The sequence below is a fragment of the Triplophysa rosa genome, linkage group LG1, assembly GCF_024868665.1.
Source record: "Triplophysa rosa linkage group LG1, Trosa_1v2, whole genome shotgun sequence".
Taxonomy (NCBI): Eukaryota; Metazoa; Chordata; class Actinopteri; order Cypriniformes; family Nemacheilidae; genus Triplophysa; species Triplophysa rosa.
The window spans coordinates 13,840,218-13,857,838 of record NC_079890.1 but is presented as its reverse complement, the minus strand read 5'-3'; the positions used below and the strand labels follow the sequence as shown (position 1 = coordinate 13,857,838).

At 38.6% G+C, this 17,621-nt stretch overlaps 1 protein-coding gene across 1 annotated transcript; it reads left to right on the top strand.

Annotated features, from left to right (window-relative positions):
- The first annotated feature begins 1,240 nt into the window (after positions 1-1,240).
- ache (acetylcholinesterase) lies at positions 1,241-17,267 on the top strand. The gene is made up of 5 exons (XM_057332492.1): positions 1,241-1,514; positions 5,947-7,439; positions 7,860-8,052; positions 8,168-8,346; positions 14,580-17,267. The coding sequence occupies exons 2-5, from the start codon at positions 6,011-6,013 to the stop codon at positions 14,699-14,701; spliced, it is 1,923 nt and encodes a 640-aa protein (XP_057188475.1). The 5' UTR covers positions 1,241-1,514; positions 5,947-6,010; the 3' UTR covers positions 14,702-17,267.
- The last annotated feature ends 354 nt before the right edge of the window (positions 17,268-17,621 follow it).

Sequence of the window (17,621 nt, the reverse complement as noted above, 5' to 3'; positions counted from 1 at the left end):
AGAGAGAGAGAGAGAGAGAGAGAGAGAGAGAGAGAGAGAGAGAGAGAGAGAGAGAGAGAGAGAGAGAGTGAGCAGGAGAGGGAGAGAGATTAATGTGTCCATGCAATCACCAGTAGGCCAGCAATTAGATAATAGCTTGAGCTCAGCAAACAGATGCTTTTAACTGCCCTTATTGATTGCTCTGACAAGGCTTTTTTCCACCCATCGCTCTGTGCTTTTCTGTCTGTTGGCTGCAGTTTTTTTACTCTCTACTTGGCTTAGAATGCAGAACCGACACAGAGGAAGATGGATTTACACGATTTGGAGTAGCATTTAAAATGGTGCAATGCAATTCTGTATTTACAGACTAAGCAAAGCTCTAGGGAGACGAATGTTTTTTTTACCAAAAGAAAATATTTTATGTGGTTGAGAAAAAAGCACTGTGTGAATCAATGGTAAATCATGTCTGCCATACTTGTAACACAATATGCAAGGCTTAGCACAGCTAAACACTTTTCGGGGGGCCTTCAACTATACAACCTGTTAGCTTTGGTATGTTTGTCAATACTGTATTACAGAGAATGCTGTGAGTAGGACTGAGCTTCTCAATGGATTTACTCCAGTTTAGAGCAGATCGACTCAAAGATTACATCATCTACACTAGATGGAATACAGCAATCTAGCTAATAACATTAAGTAGGGTGGTGTAAATCTACAGTAACTCTTTCCATCTGAAGACCAGCAAGATTAGGTTTATGATGATAGACTTTTGCCTGACTGAGGTTTTACTTTGTCTCTCTGATCATTTATAAGAACACTGAAGCAATACAAATAGCATTTGTTTTTATTAATCAGGTGGCCTGCAAACGCAAACACCCAGCATCTGTATTTATTTAGAAAATCAGCTTTTAATTTTAATGAAATATCAGCAGACCTTCTCTATTTTCACTCTTCTTTGCCTTTTATGAACTCTTGCTAAATTTAATCTATGATTAAACAATAAGCCTATAATAAAAGATAGGTATAGGTCTAGTATATAGCCTACTTAAACAAATTTGGAGCAGTTTAGGTGGAATTCTGTGTTCAAAGTAAACAAAATTAATTTGTTTTGCATGTGTGGTATTTACTTACATGCTGATATAAAACAATAATGTGAATCACGTTTGTGCAAAGCAGGACAGTCGCGAGGACAGCAGTGGCGGTAATTCTCGCGAGATCTCTACAACAGTTTGTTTGTTTTTTCAGCCGATTATGGTTATTATAAAGAGTCTCCCCCTATCGACACAGTACAGCAGCACGGATCACAACACGGATCTGTCTTTGCCTAGTTCCGTCAGAGGCTAGATCAATCGTTCAAACCAGACAGACGAGACTACCTTTCACTTCTCCATACATCCCCTGTCTCGGTGCTTTGCTTATCGGTCCGCTGCACGGCACCAAAATCTGGCTGTCTTCGTTGAAGGACAAGGAGAGGAGGGGAAGAGCCCGGGGGAGCGGCACTGACGCAAAGCCGGCTTGGGAACGGGAATCGCCAGGTACTGGCTTCGATGTGGTATTACTCGGATAGTAAGAAGGGCGGACTGTTCCAACACGCAAAATAAAATAGAGACTGAGAGTTTAGTGTGTATTCATTTGGCTTCTGCGCGTCTCGTGTTCGTTTCGTTTTGCAGCGCATTTAACGATACACTGACGCCTATGAGGGTATTTTGTACATTCTTATTTCTTAAAGATGTGAAAAGGATCATTTTGCAAAACTGCAGTTTATATTGTTTGCAGATCTATGTATGCAGTATGATTTTGAAGCGTTTGTTATGTTGAAATATAATTAGTCTGATGTTGTTATTATTGTTTTATTATCATTACACAGTCCTGCATAGCGAATGGTTCAGCAAAGCTTTTAATTAAAAATATACCACGTTTATTATAGGCCAATGTTATATGTCGATTAATGCATTTTCTTATAATGCACGCTAACACGTATGGTGTGTTTTTGTAATGTTGCATAATTGCAATGATATTTGTCGCTGGATTTATTTGCTGGTTATCTGACGGCGTCCGCTTAATATTACAGTTAAAGACAGAATCGTGGCAACGGCTCGTCACGATAAAACAAGCAAACAATAACGAACATCGTACTTGTAGGATGCGCGTGCATTTAATAGTGATATTATATGGTTTGGAAAAATTGACGTGCTGGAGAAAGAATTGGTGCGTGCGCTCGAGCGTACATGCACGCACGCGCACTCAGAAGCCCCGGTTCTCTAAAATGAAGTCTGTTACCTGTAACCTGTTCACTAAAATTAAGTCTGTAACCTTACAGTCTCCTTTGATTTTCCACCACCACGTTAAAGGTTAACGTTAAAGACTCGTTCATACCCGAGTGTCCCAGTCTTGCTTGTACATAACGCTGAATTCCTTATTTACAAACATACCAGAATGTCTGTTTTTAGTGCATCCAGTGGCATAACTTTGTTTTGAAAAGTGGTGGTGATCAATTTTGTCTGCAATAAATCGTTGGGAATATTTATCATATAGGCTATAGTGGGCGGTCCGTCCATTGGCTACTCAGCATTTCGACTCCAGCTCTCCTATGTGGTTCCCAACCTGTCATTTGGGGAAGGTCACTTGGCTGTTGCGGTGCATTACAATTCAAATCAGTTTATTCCTATGGCTAAAAATGTCACTTGTTCATTGACTTACGCGTTTTTGTTCTTGTAGGCCTATACTGGATGCACAAGCAAGCGGATGATGCACGCATTTCATAGTTGGCCGCGCTTCTGGAATCGCGGCGCATCCTGATTTTTCCGTGGGTTTAAGATGTTAATGGCCCATAAACAATACACAATACACTTCTGCAAGCATTTCTTAATTTCTGCCAAAAAGTGGTTGGTACATGTCCCACCCGCAAATTACGCCAATGAGTGTATCCCAAAGCATGATAATGACTGTTATTTAATGCAAAACGTTCACATTTCTCATTGCATTTTGACGTGGATAAAATGGTTCGTTTTGTTTATTGTTAACTGTTATTATGATTACATATCCACACAGCTGCTACGAGACGCATCTTATGTTGATGCATTTAAGATAATCCACTTGTGAGCCATCTCTCAATTAACTGTGACAATTAATGTTAACATAATGTTTTGTTGTAGCTTGCACACTACTTTGTATAGGCTATGTGATTGTTCGATCAAATATATGGTTGTAGATGTGATTATGATGATAATAATAGAGTGTAGATTTGTTGGCACATGCTAGCTCTCGTGAAATATTAGACGGCCAAACTACGGAGCGGAAAATACCATCTGTCTCGGTAGCGCACTTCAAATAGTCCTTTTTTAAATGTCTGTCGGTCACGGCATGGTGGGCGCAATAAATAGACAGTGTTGTTTTTGTTTTAATCTTGCTTTCACTGACATGCAAGTTAACCTCATTGATACCTCAAACAATAATTCATGCGTCATAGTTATCTAGTTAAGTTCGTTTTACTTATTTTACTGCATTACAAATGGAAACTGTCTCTATTGTTAGTGTGTGTTTCTGTTCCTGTGTTTATTTTTTCATTTATTTTGTAAAAGAAGAAAATAATAACTATAACTAATTAAAGAGAGAAGCATTGGAAAAACATTTATTGTAATTACTAGTGAAAACACAATGTACAAACAGGAGAGGATGGATAATGCAGGGCATAATTTCCATGGCTACAGAGTTTGCTGGCAATGATTGTGACAAATGCAGAGAAAGACTAGCCTAGATGTGCTTAATGGTTTCTCATAAAATTGTCAAAGCTTTGATTGGGCCTAATCCTACACTGTAAAAAATGACACAGCTATTTACTTACTTACACAAAATATTTTTAAGTACTTTAAAGCATATTTTTAACGCAATATTCCACGAATAAATCAAGTAAAATTACCTAAAATATTTAAGCAGGTCACATGATAAACTTTAAAAAATCAAGAAGAAATACTAATTTGAGCATTGGAGATAACTTCTTGATCTTTTTTAAGTTCAGTTTAACATTTATTATTGTTTATAACATATATGATGTACAAGTAAGCTGAGAGTTGACTCAGTACTGACATTAGCAGCATTACTTGTCACTGAGTGAAAAAACAAACAGCTTGAGCTCTCCCACAACCTAAGAACAAGCACCACTCTTCTGAAAGATGGTAACCACGAAACTCAGAAATACAAACAGAATATCTTCTAAATCTTAAAGACAACTGAACAATAAACACCATCAAGTCTTTCATTTTATTCTAAAGCACATAAAATAGCACTTTTTCACAAAAATGACTCCCCTAATGCTGTCGCAAGCAGAGCATGCTGGGAACTCTAAATTCACTGCTCAGTTAGGGAAATTAACTTAAATAATTAATGTAGTTCCACCACAAAATAATTAAATAAAGATCCTTTATACAATTTTAAGTTGGTTGAACATGATAAAATTAAGTTGAATTCACTCAATTATTTGTGCATTTAGAATTCCAAGATATTTCTATAATTTTAACTTAAATTTTGGTTAAAAAAACAAGAACACAATTGTATTAAATCAAGTTTACTCAATTAATTTCATGAAATCTACTACCACACAGAATCATTTTTTACAGTGTACCACACACAAAAGCATTTCTGAAAAAGTTACAAAGGTGAGTGATAAATCTCAAACTAAAAAGTAAACTCCTCAGTGAACTTCACACATGGATTCCAGGATCTAATTTAAGCAGCCTCTTCCCCTCTGCAGTCTATCCCCAATGCTTACAGCTGCCCTTGCCCCCCATTTCCGGCAAGCAGCTGTCTTTCAAGATAATAATAAATCTGTTGAGAGGCTGTGACTGATCAATTGCATTGCATACCCTCAAGCCGTTTTTCACCATTAATTCCAATATAATCTTTCTTGTTGTCTAAAATAGCCAATAGATTGTTTTATTAGCCATAAAGTTTGGCAACCTCTCCTTTAGTATGATATTTTATACGATGCATTGACCCACAGTACCTTTTGGGACAAACAAAAGCCTAACACTGTTCTAAAAATATACACTTTGTTTGTCTAAAATCTAGGTTGCTAAAGCAGAGTCTACACTTACGTGACTCTTTGTGTAGCACACGTTGCGAGAAAGGGTTAGATGGAAAGTGAGGCAGATGGACAAATGGAAGAAGTGACACCCTCAAAAATAGAACCCCATATAAGCAAAAGAGGCAGGGGAACAGAAATAGCCTCATTTAAACAGACACACAGCTGCAGTCAAATTCATGTGCTTCCTAACTGTGCCCCCAGAACTAATCCAGTCATCATGGCAACCAGGCAACACGTGAAACATAAACATTCATGCCAAAAGTGCATTTGTGGGTCCTAGAAGTAAGATTAATGTGCAGAAAAAGCCCATCAGACTAGAGTCATTCATGTTGCATTATATCTGTTCATATTAATCACTTTTTGGCTTGCCACTTTTTCATTGCCTGTTTGGCCTATAAATCTCTGTCAACGGTCTGTCTTACTGTCACACAACTTGCCTTAACAAGGCACAACAACGCGCCGATTCCAGCAACAGGCGATTTTTCTGTCCAAACTGAAATCAATCCAAAATGTATGCCTAATCCCTTCAGTTTAATCAAAATGTATGCCTAATCCCTTCAGTTTAATCAAAGTAAACAAACAAACTAAATGTACTTTCTACATGAGGACTGATGTGTAACAGGTCTAATGAGTTTTGGGTGTGGGAAGGGTGACTTGGTGTGACACAGCAGAGGTTGAAACCTAGTGACTTATAAATTAGGGCAAAACCAGAAGAGATAACATTTACTGCCTGTCACTGTATTGCATCACATCTGGTTAGTTGTTCAGTCGTCTTTCTTCATCTACTGTATATGGTTTCTTCTTAACCAAAACCCTCTTTATACGCATCTTTTCCTGGAAACCAATTTTGTTGTCTCATCCCATTTTCTGTTTTTCATTCACAGATAATTCTGAGCTTAGCTCACAGTGAGAGCAAAACTTCCCTAATAAAAAAAAGGAAAAGACATCATGAAGACTTCAGACATTTTTCTACTGCCCTCTGTGCTCCTCACGTTCCTTTTCCACTGCTGTCTCGCACAAAGCGAATCTGACCTCACTGTAACAACAAGGTTGGGCCGTGTGCAAGGTGTACGCTTGCCTGTTCCAGACCGGAATCATGTGGTCGCTTTCTTGGGCATCCCATATGTTGAGCCTCCGCTTGGGAAGAGACGTTTCAGGCCAGCAGAGCCCAAAAAGCCATGGAATGGTGTCTTGGAGGCAAGAGACTACCCAAATGCCTGTTATCAGTCTGTAGACACCTCTCACCCAGGCTTTCCGGGCATTGAGATGTGGAACCCCAACAGAATGATGAACGAGGACTGCCTTTACCTTAACGTGTGGGTGCCTCCTTCCCCTAGGCCACAGAACCTCACAGTGATGGTTTGGATATACGGTGGTGGCTTCTACAGTGGTTCCTCTTCTCTTGATGTTTATGATGGCCGGTACTTGGCATACTCTGAAAAAGTAGTGGTTGTATCTATGAACTACCGTGTCGCTGCTTTTGGATTCCTTACACTTAATGGTTCGTCAGAGGCACCGGGAAATGTTGGTCTCCTTGACCAGAGGATGGCCCTCCAGTGGGTACAAGATAACATTCACTTTTTTGGAGGTAACCCAAAACAGGTCACCATTTTTGGAGAAAGTGCTGGTGGAGCCTCAGTGGGCATGCATCTTCTGTCACCAGACAGTCGGCATTTATTCACACGTGCCATAATGCAGAGTGGTGTTCCTAACGCACCCTGGGCTACTGTTAACTTTGATGAGGCCCGTCGGAGGGCCACCATGCTGGGCAAGCTCGTTGGCTGCGGTGAAGGTAATGACACTGAGCTGATCGACTGCCTGAGGAACAAGAATCCACAAGAACTCATTGATCAAGAATGGCAAGTACTCCCCTATAGCAGCCTGTTTCGCTTTTCCTTTGTACCTGTCATAGATGGGGTGTTCCTCCCCGACAACCCCGAAGCCATGCTCAGCTCAGGGAACTTCAAATACACTCAGGTCCTGATGGGTGTGAATCAGGACGAAGGATCTTATTTCTTAGTGTACGGTGCACCAGGGTTCAGCAAAGACAACGAGAGTTTGATTTCACGAGAGGACTTCCTAGAAGGTGTGAAGATGGGGGTTCCTCATGCTAATGAAATTGGCTTGGAGGCTGTTGTACTTCAGTATACGGACTGGATGGATGAGAACAACCCTCAAAAGAATCGTGATGCCATGGATGATATTGTAGGAGATCAAAATGTTATCTGTCCTCTACAGACTTTTGCAAAAATGTATGCCCAGCACACTGGTCTCCATGCCCAGCACACTGGTCTCCATATCCAGCCAGGAGCACTACCAGGGTCACTGGGATGGGGAAACTCTGGACCAACAGGCTACAACAGTGGCAACTCTCATGGTAATGCCATAGTATTACAGCAGTAACTTTGGAATACTTCTAGTTTGAGTAGAATTATTACTAGTTGACTAGAAGTATTACTAGTTGACTAACAAAGAGGTGATGTATCATATTGGTTAAGGATTTGGAATATAATTGAAAGGCTGAGGGTCATGGGAGCAATTAGAAAAGTGGCACTATTAAAATATTTTACACAGAGAACAATTGACAGATATTATTAAAATAATGTACTCGCATAAGATGAAAAATGAATGGCCCCTCCATGTTGTTATCACATGCAACATCAACTGTGTGTAGCATTTCATTCAAGCTGCTAAAATCTAGTCCACAGTTTATTCCAATCCAAGACCACTGGAATAAACAAGGGCGAGCAAATACACCTTAAATGTGATAACTTTCTATACACCTCCTTGTCCTTAGGTGCTGTGTATCTTTACCTGTTTGACCATCGAGCCTCAAACCTGGCCTGGCCTGAGTGGATGGGTGTATTGCATGGGTATGAGATTGAGTTCATGTTTGGCCTACCTTTAGAGAAAAGGCTGAATTACACGGCAGAAGAAGAGAAACTTAGCCGACGTATGATGAGATACTGGGCCAATTTCGCACGCACTGGGTAAGAGATAAAAACATAGGTAACGATATAACAGAAGCTACAACACCCACTGAATTTATAGTATATTGCCTTGAAAGTAAACTCAATGCCCTCTTTTTTATCTCTCCCCGTGAAGTAATCCTAACATGAACACTGATGGCACCATAGACAGTAGGAAGAGGTGGCCTCAGTTTACAGCGTCTGAGCAAAAGCATGTGGGCTTGAACACCGAGCCAATGAAGGTGCACAAGGGTCTGAGAACACAGACTTGTGCTCTGTGGAACCGCTTCCTTCCTCGACTGCTTAACATCACAGGTAATGAACCGTCTTTGCCAGTATAGTCTTTCATGTATTTAAACAAAGCTTTTATGTTTTATGTAGCTTTTAAGACTAATAAGAATGCTCAGTTTAGTTTGAAGGTGAGAAACTGCAGACTTGTTTTATGGATGGATCATTGAAATGTATTGCTGTCTAGGAGAGGAAAATTCATCATAAATGCTAAAGCAAGCTCACACTATGGAACTTTGAGACTACCTGAATCGCTGTCGTGCTCAAACTACACAACAAGGTTTCTTGACATCCTTTATCTTGTTGTAGCAACTTGCATGCTACACAACACAATGCAAACAAAGGGTAAGACATTTGGTCAAGGAACAGTCAGAACCAACAATGAATAAACTAGAGATGCACCGATTGCAATTTTCTTTGCCGATTCCGATTTCCGATTTTATTACAAGTGAAAGGTCCGTGTATCTTTTGGCCATTTGTTTTTCAGTTTGAACTTGAACAAACGGGAGTGAGAAAACGGCGCCATTTTCGTTTTTCGTTAATCAAAAAAACGGAAAAACGAGAATTCGGCTTTTTTTCGTTTTCAACCTAACGTTTAAAAAACGAATAAACAACTTGAAAACTAGTTTCTCACATGTGGGCGGTATGAAACGACCCCTTCCGCTGATTGGCAAATCAAAGGTCAGTAAGCGACGTCTTCGGTTGTCCCTCGGTTCCGAATAAATAGTCCTCCGCTGCTGAACATAAAGTATGTTTCATTGCTCACATTAAACAACCGTCCACAAATCGTACAGGGCAGATTATAGACTGGACTTTCTTCTGTGCAACCTAGCGCATTTCATATAAATATTTATATCACAAATATTAATGTAATTCGCATCCGCATCTTTCTCGCCAGGGTTAAATCTGCGTGGCAAAGCTGCGCGAGACACTGGACCGCACGAAGCGGATTCATATACTTATTTTATTTCATTCAAAATTCGCTGTGTTGGTGGTTGTCGGGTTAACATATTTTTTCCACAAGTTTGCTTCTGTGTACATTCCATCAAGTGAACCAAGACGAATTCAGAGTTTTGCTGCGTGACAAAGCTGCGCAAGACACTGGACAGCGGATACAGTGCAGTGATGTAGTCAAAGTGAAAGTGACCGATATGTTGATCAAGGCTCAGTCACTGTTTAGATTCCACAATAAAAATCATTCAGTGTATGCTAAAGATTCTAGTATTTTATAAAACGTTTTACTGTGTTATTTACGACTGGCACATGCGAACGATGACAATGAGAGAAATGCTGACAAAAATACAAATTAATTAAGCTATCATGGGTTATTATTATTATTTAGACGTAAATAAGTCCTCCGCTGCTGTACAGTGGGGATCCTTAAAGTATGTTTAATTTCTCTCATTAAACAACCGTCCACAAACCGTACAGGGCAGGTTCTAGACTGGACTTTCCTCGTGAAACCTAACGCATTTCATATAATTTTTTATATCACAAATATTAATGTAGTTCGCATCCGCATCTTTCTAGCTCTCCAGGGTTAAATCTGCGTGGCAAAGCCGCGCGAGACACTGGACAACACGAAGCGGATTCATATAGCCTACTTATTTTACTTCATTCAAAATTCGCTGTGTTCCGTTGTAATTTGTATTGAGGCTCCGTAAGTCTAAACAATTAGCATTTATTTTTGTTTGATCATTTAGCGCTAGATGTATCCTTTTTTCATAAAGGAAAAAACTTTTGTTCTAATTGCACATTAAAGCTTGTTGTTCTGCATTTATTAATAATAATAATAATAACCCCGTGATGGCTTAATTAATTTGTATTTTTGTCAGCATTTCTCTCAGTTGTCATCGTTCGCATGTGCCAGTCCTAAATATCACAGTAAAAACGTTTTATAAAATACTAGAATCTTTAGCATACACTGAATGATTTTTTCTGTGGAATCTACACAGTGACTGAACCTTGATCAACATATCTGACAAATAGGTCACTTTCACTTTGACTACATCACTGCACTGTAGGCCTATATGCATCCGCTGCGTACTGTCCAGTGTCTCGCGCAGCTTTGTCACGCAGCAAAACTCTGAATTCGTCTTGGTTCACTTGATGGAATGTACACAGAAGCAAACTTGTGGGAAAAAATGTGGTAACCCAACAACCAGAACAGTGAATTTTGAATGAAATGAAATAAAATAAGTATATGAATCCGCTTCGTGTGGTCCAGTGTCTCGCGCAGCTTTGCCACGCAGATTTAACCCTGGAGAGCTAGAAAGATGCGGATGCGAACTACATTCAGGCCCGGATTAAGAATTCAGGGGCCCCTGGGCACAAGTGTCTTGTAGACCCCCCCCCCACACATACATAAACATATTCATTTTTCTAAGAATAAAAGGGCAGACTTTGTCAATGATTATACTATAAGAGTAATTTGTCCATTTGTTCAACTTTATTTGTGTAACAAGCACTTCGCGACTCACGTTCTTATGTAAGCGTGTAATGGTAAACGGCATTAACGAATATTAATACTGTTACAAGTCTGTGTAAGTAAACATTTTGCAATGTATGTAAAAGCACTCTGGATTTTCTAATAACTTAGGCTAAAAGTCGGTAAATTAAGGCAGATAGACCTGATCAACATCAATATAAAATTAATTATTGGCGAAGACACACCAAATGCATGTAAAAAAAAACTCTTACCTTTTTAAGATTTTAAAGACAACCGTGAGGGTATTCTAACTTAACCTATATCTTATATTCACAACAAAGCCGTTCTCATTTACATCTTTTCAGTTTCTATAAAAAGCGGCGATTTTGGCTATATTCTTTCACACAGCCTCTGTCATGGTAACCATGTGCATATTTACAGACGAAATGGGTTCATGTTTACACATTCAAACAGTCGATAACAGTGACAGGTTGTTGGAAATGCTGTTTTGTACTCATTTCATTCAGGAGTCACCTGTGGAATGTGCTGCTTCTTCCTGCCGCTCAATGAGACGATCCCTGCGCGGGGAAAGAGAGACCTTGCGCTCGCGGGGGACATTTTCCCACTGAAAGCTAAAGTTTGTCGGAAAGTCGCTTGATTTATCGCATTGTGCTTCTGAACAAAAGCTGCTAAAGGGCTTGTAAAAGTTACTAAATCAAGAGACAGACTTGCGTACGTTAGAAACACGGTTTTGTGTGCGCACTTGCGTGTGTGCGGCCAGAGAGGCACACGGCAGAATGAATATAGCGAAAACATTTTCTCCCCCTTTCTTGGGCCCCAAGCACGTATGGGCCCCTGGGCCTGTGCCCATAATGCCCATTGGATAATCCGGCCCTGACTACATTAATATTTGTGATATAAATATTTAAATGAAATGCTCTAGGTAACACAGAAGAAAGTCCAGTCTATAATCTGCCCTGTACGGTTTGTGGACGGTTGTTTAATGTGATAAATGAAACATACTTTATGTGCAGCAGCGGAGGACTATTTATTCGGAACCGAGGGACAACCGAAGACGTGGATTACTGACCTTTGATTTTCCAGTCAGCGGAAGGGGGCGTTTCATACCGCCCACATGTGAGAAACTAGTTTTCAAGATGTTTATTCGTTTTTTAAACGTTAAATTGATAACGAAAAAAAAGCCGAATTCTCGTTTTTCCGTTTTTTTATGAACGAAACACGAAAATGGAGCCGTTTTCTCACTCCCGTTTGTTCAAGTTCAAACTGAAAAACAAATGGCCAAAAGATACACGGACCATAAAACCATATTAACTTCTCTACAATACACTTTTTTTTTATTTTCATTGAATAAATGATTGAACATTACAATTTCCCCAAATGCAGTTCTCCAAGCTGCATTAAATTGCAGAATCTTCTCTTTCCCAAACAACTCTTAAATTGAAGAACTCTGTGACTGAAAAGAAGTACAAATAATAAAATATAACTAAACATGTCACTTAATTTACCTTTTTCATTTTTGTACTCATCTCACAAAAGTCTAAGATAACAATAAAATACTTCAACTTTATTCTCGTCTGTTTCCGTTTAGGAAACTAACATTGCTTTATTTCATTTTTTCTGAAATTTTAAATAAATTGTCTTTATCTTGTGTCTGTAGGATTAAAAGAAGTGGGTTGATTTTTGCTGCAACTTCAATAAAAAAGTTAAAAATCTTATGAGTGAATTCTACTCTAAAGATGTATATGTATTTGCAGTTTTTTGTGTTAGTGAAGAACTCAATCAGATATATATCACATATATTTGGTTGATTTATTCATTTTTTTATATTTTGGATTTTTAAAAACAAGTAGAAGTCGTGTTGAATGTCATTTTGCCTAGGTGAAATGACCACAGTTTTAACGTAAGACAAGCAATCAGGTTGAGTGGAATTTATGTTTGTTTTACACAGAGTGAACGACTTCAACATGAGTTTAGCATGTGTCAGAGTTTAGCATTATGCTAATAGCATCACTGTAGCATAGCCCATGTAGACGGAGCAGCGAGAGATGAACTACAGTGCACCTTTTTGTCGGTACAGTACATGATGCGTGTGCACGCGCGTGCAGTCAGCGGACATGAGAGATGCGCGTCAGTCAGCAGAGACTCGCGGTCCGGTGGACCCACATGCGAGTATAAACGAGCCGTGAAAGACAGGCTGTGCGCGCGCACGTTTACATGTTTACTTGCGGCTTTGAGTGTACTGACGGCTGTGACGTTCTTGCCCGCATCACGCGCAACAGAAGATCGGCTTGGAATCGGCGAGACGTGAGACTGACCGGCCGGGCCGATCATATGAAAAACCGGCCGATTCCGATCTCTGGCCGGTCAATCGGTGCACCTCTAGAATAAACATTTAAACATAAATGGCATTGGCAAATCTGTTGGTGAAATTCTGAAACCTACAGGGATGGCGTATGACGCGTTGAAACCTTTTCTATATTTTATTATACTTGTTCCTTCTCTATAGTTAGAGTTTTACATCCTTTATATGAGCCATTTCACATGCATTGTTAATGAATATATGACAGCAACTTTTAATTCCTCCACGTGATAACTTGATCAAGCTTTCTACAGTTACAACGCCTACACTGTGATTGACTGGATTAGTTCCACATTGTCATTGCATCGCACACACAATGCCAATCATATCAAACAGGTTTTTGATAAAATATTGCAGCGCCTGTGACTGCCACTGGTGTTCTCATACTCACTAAATGCAACAAGTACTAATTTGGCAGCGTTCCGGGGGTTTTGACGCAGACCTTAGAAATCTGTCTCTGACAGCAAAATCCAACCAAAAGTTGCATAGTGAGAGCTTGCTTTTAGGTTCTCGTTGTCTACCTTACTACCCTTACACCATTTAGGCTGTCGTAGTTTGAGACACATGTTTGCATTAACAATTAATTTTTAAAGACTTCTGTGTGTGGGCAGACGTTTAAAGAACATACAGTTCTGGCCATAATATAAACAATCCATTTTACTTCTCAAGAAAATGCCTGGTCTAGGCATATGGGTCTGTTTGCTCTGAATCTAAACAAATAGCCTGTGCCAACAGTGTTGTGGAAGTAAACCAGAAAATGAAGCAATAAACATTGAGAGTGTTGTGCAAGCCTGCCTGTAGTGACATGTGACGTGTGGGCCTTTGGCCAAAGCTCTGTTAAATAGCTGAGCAAATATTTGAGCGAATTGTGGTACTGCTGAATAGTAGTTTAATGGATTATTTAGTTTTTTAAATTAACCTTTTTCTCTCCTTTATATCTTCACGCCCATATTTTAAAGGGAAAAAAATTTCACCTTCGAGTTGTTCCAAATCTGTATAAATGTCTTTGTTCTGATGAACACAGAGGAAGATATTTGGAAGAATGCTTATAACCGTTCTTGCTTATAACAGTTCTTGAACCCTATTGACTACCATAGTAGGAAAAAATACTTTATAATGTTTTTTTTTGTTCTGTTGAACACAAAAGAAAAAAGATATTTTGAAGAATGTAGGACAGCAAACAGTTCTGGGGCACTTTTGACTACCATTGTCATTTTTCCTACTATGGTAGTCAATGGGGTCAGAACTGTTTGGTTACAAGCATTCAACCAAATATCTTTCTTTATGTTAAGCCAAACAAAAAAATTATACAGGTTTGGAACAACTAGAGAGTGAGTAACTCATGACAGAAATTTTGTTTTTGGGTGAACTATCCCTTTAACCCTTGGTGTCTTTCTGTCAAACCTCAGGTCATCTATAATCCACTTACTCTTCTTTTTCTGCCCTTACCAGACAACGTTGATGATGTTGAACAACAATGGAAAGTGGAGTTCCACCGCTGGAGCTCTTACATGATGCACTGGAAGAGCCAGTTCGACCATTACAGCAAGCAAGAGCGCTGTGCAGATCTCTAGATCAATCTGACATAAATGTAAGAGCGCAGATCAAAGAAAGCAAAAGACTGATGACCATATTTCTTAATATTTTCTTTTCAGAATGACAATGGTTGCCAAAGCTAAATGAAACCTTTCCATTCATTAATATCTCTAAGCATGAGAATGAATTTGTGAATGTTGCATTTTCAGGTTCAGTTTTATTTTCCTGTAGATTGTTGTTCTTATCACAATTATAATTTGTGTTTACACAATACACACACACAAGCTGCTATGAGAGATTATTAAGTGCTATGGTCATCAAATATAAATATATATATATACTGTATATATATATATATATATATGCGTTATTACCTCTGACAAGTGAGTGTGCACGTCTGTCTTTTTCCACTCGAACCTGGAAACCTTTATTCACTCTGGTCCTCAGGACTTTTAAAGGTTTTCTTTTTTTTGTCCTATCCTTATAGGCTGCTTCACCATGTGTTTATCTGTCCACATCTATTACGCTTTTTCTGTGCCCCTTTGTCCTGGTTATTGTGTGAATGTTTATTGTGTGTGTCTGCCGTCTCTGCTTTCTGACTGTGGGCTAACTCAATATACTAATACTTCATGCAGGAATCAGGAGCTAATTCATGTATACTGGCCAAGTGTATTGACTCGTGTCTCTGTGTGTGTGGGTGAGTGTGTGTGTTTAAATGTACTTAAATGTTTGATCACACATTGCATGCATTCTAATGCCCACAGCATGACTATTTGTGTGTGTGAGAGAGAGAATGTTTACCTTACACCCACTACTTAACATAAGCCAGTATATGTGTCTACATATAGAAAACCACTCTTGAATAACACCTCACCTTTGTTTAGACTTCATATGGGAATTTTATGTTTGAGAATTTTATATTAGAAAGAAACAGCGGGCAAGGTGAGTATGACTAATGCTGTCTGTGTGCCAAAGGGTCAATATCATTTTTTTTCCTTCGCTGTCTCCCTCTCTTGATGGGAATGGATTCTCATTACGATAATGGAGGAAGAGTAATTTACTTAGTGCTCATTTTAAATGACAGCCTGCTGTGTCAGCCATCTCTCCGGCCCCACCTTCACCCCCTCTGATGCAGAGGGAGGATGATGTAGGAAAGCACAGGGAAGATGTGAAGGGAAGAATACAGGGTTACAAAAGCCACTCGTTTCACATATTTATTGTATTATTTGTGTCTTTTTCTATTTAAGTTATTTGCATGTTTGCATCAAGTATCCAAAATCATGTGAAGTGTTTTTAGTTTGCTTATATCAGAGAATTTATTTGTTTGTATTTATAACGTTTGTGGAGCTGCATATATTTCCATTTTGCCTGTGAATCTGGATTATTATTATTATTTTGTATTTTACAGTGTGAATGTATTATGGTCACCTGTCCCAGTTTGCATTTTCATGTTTATTATTTACATACTGAATTTACGGTAGTCTGTTTATGCCTTAACCAGTCAGCCTGTTGTCACTAACTATATCAATGTATTTGTCCAGTACCATTTATCTACAGTTGTAGTAACATTTTGTAAGATCTGACTGAGAGTTGTAATGAGACACAGTGATTGGCAGGTCTTTGACCACACAAAATAATAGGTTGTCATTAGGCATTCGGCCTTTGAATACGTCTAGACTAATGTTGATACTTAAAAAATATCAAATGAAATAAAAATATCTAGAATATTAGCTATAAATGATAAATAACTTTGAGAGCTTGTGTACGGGTCTGAATGACGGCTGCTCTAAAGCTTCTTGTCAAGTGAGAGGCCAACATATCTCTTCCACAACATGAAATCTCCTTGTGCATGTCCTAGACCCCCTCCTCCCACCCTGTGTTCTGTGGTTTAAAATTGACTGTTATTCTCTCTGACAATATCAGTGCTTATGTCTATTGTTAATAGTACAGTTTATAGCTATAAAATATTATGATAGTCCAGAGAGATATATTGATGTTAGCAATAACAAAATACAGTTGTATAGGAATATAGATATTTGAATGCGGTAATGCTCATGTAATGTCACTGTCTTGATTGATATAAAAAAAACAGTGGTCATGATTTGACAACATTGATCATTAATACAGTATATATCAAGCTGTTTCATCAAAGCAATATAGAGTGTCATATGCTATCTTACAGATATTATTTATTTTACAGATATAATGCTATCTAACAGTTTTTGTTATGTTTTTATTTTATGAAGTTGCTTTAAGAACTTTGGAATGGCTTTCGCAATATCATAAATTCAGACATTTTTGTCAAATGTTGCCAACAAGGGCATCTGTATATTTAGAAGATTGCACTTGGCTGAGCAAGCATACTTTTTCTGCATTTGTTGCACTTTGACTTCTATGTAATAATAGTAATTATTGGTCTTGTTGTTCATTTTATTTGACTTTGGTCCAAATATTGCTGTCACTCACATTAGTGCCAAACATATATACTGACAGCATCATGCAAATCTTCTGCATAGTGTTAATTGTCATATCCGCCTTGTCTGGGCACCATATCCAGAAACTGTCCAACCCAACCTCAATAAACAGTTATTGACTATTCAAATAGAGGTGATTGAATGTGTGGTTCTTGATGTCAAATTACAAAAACATCACCAGAGGGCAGCATACGACAATACAATGGTCATGTAATACAATACGGGCTGACATAAAGTCCGTCCTTATATTTATTCTGAAGGTATACATGTAAAAAAAGTGTCCCTCTGAACAAATAAATCTTATCCACTCATAATATTATGCATTTACTATATATCAATATTATATATTTTATAAACACTGTTACGACTTTATATTTACAAAACTTTTGCTCTACGTGATATAGAGAAAACTAATTAGCAGGAGTTTAAACTTTGACTATAATCGGTAACAATTTTACGTGATGGTCGAATTGTGAAATTTTTT

Coding starts and splice junctions, on each gene's coding strand:
- ache (XM_057332492.1), top strand. CDS start 6,011: ATGAAGACTTCAGACATTTTTCTACTGCCCTCTGTGCTCCTCACGTTC. Junction 7,440..7,859: donor CAACAGTGGCAACTCTCATG/GTAATGCCATAG, acceptor CCTTGTCCTTAG/GTGCTGTGTATCTTTACCTG. Junction 8,053..8,167: donor GCCAATTTCGCACGCACTGG/GTAAGAGATAAA, acceptor CTCCCCGTGAAG/TAATCCTAACATGAACACTG.